The sequence below is a fragment of the Lactuca sativa genome, chromosome 3, assembly GCF_002870075.4.
Source record: "Lactuca sativa cultivar Salinas chromosome 3, Lsat_Salinas_v11, whole genome shotgun sequence".
Lineage (NCBI taxonomy): Eukaryota > Viridiplantae > Streptophyta > Magnoliopsida > Asterales > Asteraceae > Lactuca > Lactuca sativa.
In genome coordinates this window covers 136,201,454-136,208,928 of record NC_056625.2, presented here as the reverse complement: position 1 = coordinate 136,208,928, position 7,475 = coordinate 136,201,454, and the positions used below count along the sequence as shown (strand labels likewise).

Below are 7,475 nucleotides of genomic sequence, written 5' to 3'. Positions count from 1 at the left end.
TAGCAGGGGCCGTACAATCCCTACTCAAATGTTCAATCCGACCGCACTTGTAGCAGCCGGAACTCCCTGCCTTGCACGCTCCCTCGTGCAATCTCCCACACTTGCCACATCGACCGTGGCTCTGCTGACTCCTAGATCTGTGATCCGAAACCTTGGGCTTTTTGCCCGAACCGCCTGAACCCGAAACCGCCTCCGGTTTCCTCTTCTTCTCCATCTCGAGATCAATTTCCCTCTCCCGAGCCCTAGCAATCATATCTTCTAGCGTTTTACAGCTGGACCGGCTCACAAACTGGCGGATATCGCTTCGCAACATCTTATGATAACGGGCCTTCTTCATTTCCTCATCAGCTACATACTGAGGAACGAGAAGAGCCCTCTCCTTGAACTTGGCGGTGATCTCCGCCACTGTCTCTGTAGTCTGGGTGAGGTCCTGAAACTCCCTAGCTAGCTATTGCACCTCAATGACCGGTGCAAACTCCGCCCTGAACCTGGTAGAGAAATCAACCCAGGTCATGGCGTCCAATGCTGCATCATCCCCAATGGCATGTCCGACCTCCTCCCACCAATCCCGTGCCCTGTCCTTCAGAAGACAGGACGCCAATCTGACCTTGTCCCCCTCGGGACATCTGCTAGTACGGAAAGCGTTGGCCACATCCGTCAACCATCTGGTGCTCGCTATGGGGTCTCGCGCCCCATGATAGTCCGGAGCTCCACATGCCCTAAACTCCCTGAAAGTAAGGGTGCGCGTCCCCATCATGGCCGCCACCTCGGCACGGAAGGTGCCCAATCTCTCATCCATCAGCTCTAGAATCCCCTCCTTGATCGAACCGAAGATCACAGGAGTCTGCTCTATAGTGATGTGCGTAATCTCTGAAGAAAGAAACTCTCGGGTCTGCTCATCCATGCGCTCATCCCCCGAACCTGAACCTGATCCCTCCCCGGCACCTCCGCTGCCGGCTGCTGGTCTCGAACGCAAAACCACCATTCTGAAACACATCACAACTACATCAGAAAAACAGAAATATCTCCAGGGATCATTGATACTATAACTAGCTTCCTGGTCTTGTCTCAGCCTTTCTTGATTCGAGTACGGATCCTCTGCTTCCAGTAGTACGGGCCCATACTACCTTCCACATCTATCCGTACTTTCTTCAAGAACTGCCCTGACTCCCCCAAGTCACTTCTACTACTACTGATCTCTGCTACTCTCATCCTAGGCTTGCCCCAGGGAAACCTCAAACTCAACTCAACTAGTCCTCAGCTGCTGCAGGTCTCCTTATAATGCTAATTAACCACCACCTGAACACCATCACATGTGACGAAGATCAGATAATCCTTCAAGTAACAGACCCGTCCTTATAACGGTTGGACTCAAACAAGAGCTGCGCAATAGGGCCAGTTCCAGCACTCTGGGATTATTCAACCCTGATCACATGTGGTGTAACGTGTTCACCTAATGGCTAACTTCCATCACTCAGAACTCCCACAAAGCACGAAGCAAGCAGCATTCGGATAAAGGAAACATACTCAGGCAAAACTATTCTCAAAACGAGAAACTGATCTAGCATACAGTGCTAAGCTCATACTATCAGGCATAACCTAAACAGGCTATCCTACTGCTGTCTACTCAATACTAGCACGCAATACTCATAAAGCTGTAACACATAAAGCAGGCACATAAGGCATCATCCTAGATCCTTAGTCTTATTCTAGCATGTTGTTCTACTGAAACTGAAGCTGAAACTGAAATTGAAACTGGAACTGATAATCATAACATAACTTGTATGGGTAATTTGGGAGTACTTACTTGAGCTCGGCTGATCGCATGCACCACACCCTTATCTTGTTTAAAAATCTCTTTCTTTCTAAGTGCTTTCAAAATTCTTTTAGAAAACATTTTCCTTTTTAAAAAAAAATCTTTTTATTTCCCCCTTAGTTTGAGTTCAGATACGCCCGGAAGTGTATCCGAATCCCTCAAACCAGGGCTCTGATACCAACTTGTAACGTCCCAAAAATACGACCCAAAAATTTCGTTTTTCAACATAACCAAAAACCATAATCTGAGTGTCATATCATAAACCATACATGATGTATCTTAAAATAATAATAAAACACTATGCGGAAAACTGTATCATATCCATGTTATATAAAAATCAAGAACCAATCAATTCCCAGGATAAAAGCTGAAGCTGTAGTGTGTGCGATGCCATCATCCCGAGCTCCTCTCTCTACAAGCGGAAGTACCTGAAACCAAAACTGAAACTGTAAGCACGAAGCTTAGTGAGCTCCCCCAAACTACCACATACCATACAATACATATAAATCACATACTGGGCCTTGCCCACTGCATCAGACTGAGGTCTGGAACTAGCTGCATCGGACCGAAGTCCGGAACTGACCGGGACCTTGTCCCCTGCATCGGACCAGAGTCCGGAACTAACTGCATCGGACCGAAGTCCGGAACTGACTGCATCGGACCGAAATCCGGAACTGACTGCATCGGACCGAAATCCGGAACTAACTGCATCGGACCGAAGTCCGGAACACATAACACAAATATGCTTGAATCACAAAGACGTCAAGCCAGCTAGCTACTACATCAAACTAAAGACCGGAACTACTGATAATTACACGGGTCGACATTGTGGCCGTAGACCCGTTCCTACTGAAGGGAGACTCACCTCGTGAACTGGCTGCTGAGTGAATAGTTCTGAGGGCTAACTGCTGCTGCTCCGGTATCTCCCCGGCTACAAGTCCATAAACATACTCAATCAAATACTAAACACTGCACTGGGTAAAATAACTCTTTTACCCCAGGTCAAAGTCAATTCTCAGAAAAAGTCAACTCTCGGTCAAAGTCAACTCATAGTTGACCTGACTCGCCGAGTTGGGCCGCCAACTCGCCGAGTCCCTATTCTCACTCCTCGACTCAACTCGCTGCTACTCGTCGAGTATGGCATCGACTTGACGAGTACTCTCCCGATCCAAGAACTCAGACAATCTTCATCCGACTCGCCGAGTCCTATGAACAACTCGACGAGTTGTTCTTGAGCTTAAGAAGATTGCCTTGGACTCGCCGAGTTGTATGAACAACTCGCCGAGTCCCTCCATCACTGAGTCTACTCTCAACTCGCTGAGTCCACTCTCTAACTCACTGGATCCACTCGACACTGATAAAAATGATGGAATCGGGGACTCGCGACCCAACTCGCCGAGTCGTTCTTCCCGACTCGCCGAGTTGCCGCCATGCAATTGATTTTTACTCGATTTTGTTTGAATCCAACACATACAATTGATAGATCTGAGTCCAATAAGCTGATTTACCACGTAAAGTTTCCAACTTTACGTGTACAACCTCATGAATAAGGGAAATAAGGCTAAAAGATGCACAAAATGGGTAGATCTATGGTTAATATGCAAAGTAACTCCAAAAAGGCAGTAGATCTGGGCTCTACAACACCCAATCATTCAGATCTAAAGATATCTCGACTTATTAAGGCATTCATGCAAACATAAGGCTTGGAACAAGCATCAACTAGATCCTAGGAGGGCTCTAATGGAGGTTTAAAGCATATAACAAGAGGGAAAATCCGAAAATACCTCAAATAACTCAGATTTGCCCTTGGATCTTTGCACTACACCTCTTCTCCTTGCTCCTTGCTTCTTCTCCTTCTTCAAACCTTCACAAAATGGCACAAAACACTTAGCTCACACAAGGGTGGATTAGGGTTCTTTCTCACAGTGTTCTCAGGGTGAGGGAGGCGAGAATGGGGCTATAATGTGACTTAAATAGTGGGCAACCCGGGGATTTAGGGTTTCACCCAGACGGATGGACTCGCCGAGTCAGGGATATGGACTCGCCGAGTCCCCGGCTCACACGTGCTCGAAGTCGCGACCCTACTCGGCGAGTCAGGCTATGAACTCGCCGAGTCCCTCTTGCAAAACTTCCAAAATAAAATACCAAGGAATTACCATACCGGACACGGGTCGTTACATTTAGCCACCGTGTTGTGGCTTCCATACTCCATGTTGTAGGGCAAAGTACATTTCCATATCTATCTTATGAAGAAGGCTACGTCCGAACCCTTTTTCACCACTTGCTGGGCCACATAACTCTATTCACCGCACCGCAATTCCAGTTTAACAGCAGCCCATTGGGCTGATTCCATTCCAACTTTGGGACATTTTTGTCCTAACTTTTAACTTTAATATCCACACGAAGGTGGGAGCATACTCTACAAATCTATTAAGTCGTATCTTAATGACTTAATACGAGTCTTAATCTATTAAGTCACAAAGTTGGCCTAAAAAGTATAAAATACCCATTTAACCCTTTTGACCAGTAATACATCTTCTTATGCATTTTTTTTCTTGAACTTACTCATTTAAAATCTTCTAAGTGTTTAAACTCTTTTTAACCATTTTATGAAGTCATAACTTCATAATCTCATCTCTTTCTCATAGTTGACCATTTTGTCTTTATGGTCAAAATTTAACTAAAAGCCAATTTTCTCTAAATTCCAGGTTTTCACACCAATGATGCATGTTAATGTGAGTAGTCTATTTTTTCACATTCATGTGTTTGGTCCTAGGTGTCACAATCTGATCGCTGATCGTTATATATGCAATCTTTTTATTCCACTATAAATAGAGGTGATTAGAGAATAATCTTAACGGTTTTATCAATGGTAGTGTAGCTAATGATGGTATAGGTGAGATCATAAACACTAGAACTTATGTGTGTTTGTAATTATTATGTTTTGCATGACCTTTTAGTTAATATCGCTATATTTGTTCGACAAATGGTAACTCGACAACTACTAGTTCAATGCGGTTGATCGCCTGAAAAGACCAGCTAATCATCATTGGCTTGGTCAGCCTTACGATAAAAAACCTTGATGCCTTATTAATGGAAAGGTTTTCAAAACTATGAATCTTTATTATCTTCTCCTTCCATGATAAGTACATGTCTAAGGATTCTGTTTCCGATGTCTAAGGATTCTGTTTCCGACACTCACGCAGGATTCTTTCTATTGGGGCATGAATCACTTTGGACAAGCTTTACTTTACCAACAGATGCATGACTTGGAATTTAATAGCTAGCACATTGTGGCATGAGAATAAGAGAAATCTATTGCATAATTCAAGTAAAAATGCATCCGTTATTTTCATTTTTATATGGTTGGGCAATGTTGCTTCCTAAGTTTATTAAGTTTTGGTATAATCGATATATGTTTGCATGAAAATTTCTTTTTCTTTATGAAACCTAGACCCAAACATCATGATGATGATAGTGATGAAGACGACAAGATCATAGAAATGGTTAGTTCAATCTCGACTGCCATGTAGGCGCCACATAGACAACCATAGCGCATAGGCACCATATAGTTATAGACATCCAACTCAAACCCAAAACAAATTAGGCGTGGAACAACAATAGCCACTAAACATGGCAAATTTTAGTAATACTAATTTTCGCATGTTAATTACTCATATATATATATATATATATATATATATATATATATATATATATATATATATATATATATATATATATATATATATATATATATATATATATATATATATATCATTGACCCCATACAATTTACCTAGAAATCCAAATAAGAAAGTGACCCAACTATGTAACATTTAATATCTTTAAACATAAAAGTAAGGATAAATAATTATAAAAAGGCAACCAACTATTTGTTATATGTCCCTTACGATATTCCAAAAGTCGCATTCTACATCTCTAGACAGCCTTTGACTTAAATACTGAAATACATATCTTTAGATGTTACGAAAAGATAGTAATATTTTTACTATGACTATATCCAATTACCTTATTTTATTAACTAAATCAATATACAAAACATTCTTCTTAAATAGAGCATATTCTTATATTATAGTAAGTTAAACAAGCATTGGGTATTTGAAAGAATTATTCAATTATATAATATAATGCGAACTCTTTAGTTTGTTTAATTAGAGATATTAAAAATATATCACCGCCCAACTTTCTTTCTCAGTGACCACCGGTGATCTACAAAACTCGCCGGAATCCAAAGTTCCGGCACAACATCTTCCCTTTCTATCAAACAAAATGGGAAAGCTAAGAACAAAATTACAGTATATCATACTAAAAATAGTATCGATCGAGTTAATCAGTTAAATAAATTCAAAATTTGCAGGTTTTCATCTCCTCTTGTTCCTGGACTGTAATTATAATCTCGTAAAGCACCATCCAACCACGTCGTAGTCACAGAATCTTCGGAGTTCATCGACGGGCTTCCCAGTCGCTGATTCTCCGGCAGTCGTTTTTCCTCCTGAAAACTCTGGTTTAAACTCAGATCAAGATCCTGTAACTGGGTCATGTTAGATTGCATCTCACAGCCTCGCCGCCGTTTATGTACACTCGATCGTGGATACGCGATTGGATCATGATCATGAAGCTTGAACATGTCAGTACACGTTACGTCTGTTTCCGATGAATCACCGACTCCCGGCATCGCTGGGTGTCCGTTCAGAAGCTCCGGGATTGGCCTTAACGTACCCCCTCGGAGGATCGTCTCAACCGACGCCTGACACACGTGCCAGTTGCCTGTCCATAGTAGCCCGACGGCGCCGTTCACTGGATTTACAGTCCGACCTGCCGCTTCAAACAACAGCGATTGAAACAGAGCTGCAAGCACAAAACACCAAACGATTTATAACATCAGATTCAACACTTATTATGATAAACTAAAACTACACTCTAACACCGAACTTACATTGACGTTGGTGATCAGGAACGGCGGAGATAAAAGACATCAAGCCAGAACGGCCGAAGAATTTGGCGACGAAAACGGTGGCGTGGGCCTGAGCTTCCGGAGTTTGGATCCACTGTAAACATGGTCGTAGAATACAACTCTCACTACATCCTTTTCGTAGGACTCGACATCCATTGCAACTCATCGTTCAAAACTCCAGTGGTGTAGCTCTGGTGATCCACAACCACGTAGGCGATGAAAAGAAGGCTACTTGAGAGTGAAGAAAGGGCAAGATTGATGAAGAAGGAGAATTTGAGGATGAAAATGGGGGGTAAAATGGTGGGATATAAAGGAGATGATCAGAGGGTTTGGGTTAACCATGGTTGAGTTAAAGTGTGTTAGGGTAGTGGGTGGGTGGGTGTATGATGGATGGAGAGAGAGAGAGTGGTTGGGTTTATATTCCAAAGTATTGGGCGAGAGCGGCTCCGTGTTTCCGCGAATGGGTGTTCCACAACCGTTGGATTTAACTTTTCTTTTTCTTTTTCTTTTTTGTGTGTCATGGATTTATGCTGATGGACTTTCGCTTTCGATCAAGTGGATAAGTTTTTTGACCGGTTTTATGTTTTAACAGCAACTACATGTTTGATATTGCATTCCACATTTTCAATTTTAAGAATGTTATAGATTTTAGATAAAGTTACATGAATGATCCTTGTACTT

At 42.4% G+C, this 7,475-nt stretch overlaps 1 protein-coding gene across 1 annotated transcript; it reads right to left on the bottom strand.

Moving 5' to 3' along the window:
* Window positions 1–5,935: 5,935 nt before the first annotated feature.
* LOC111896171 (LOB domain-containing protein 37) lies at window positions 5,936–7,147 on the bottom strand. Its single transcript, XM_023892189.3, has 2 exons — window positions 6,777–7,147; window positions 5,936–6,688 (listed from the first exon to the last, which is right to left on the bottom strand). The coding sequence occupies exons 1-2, from the start codon at window positions 6,958–6,960 to the stop codon at window positions 6,171–6,173; spliced, it is 702 nt and encodes a 233-aa protein (XP_023747957.1). The 5' UTR covers window positions 6,961–7,147; the 3' UTR covers window positions 5,936–6,170.
* Window positions 7,148–7,475: the final 328 nt, after the last annotated feature.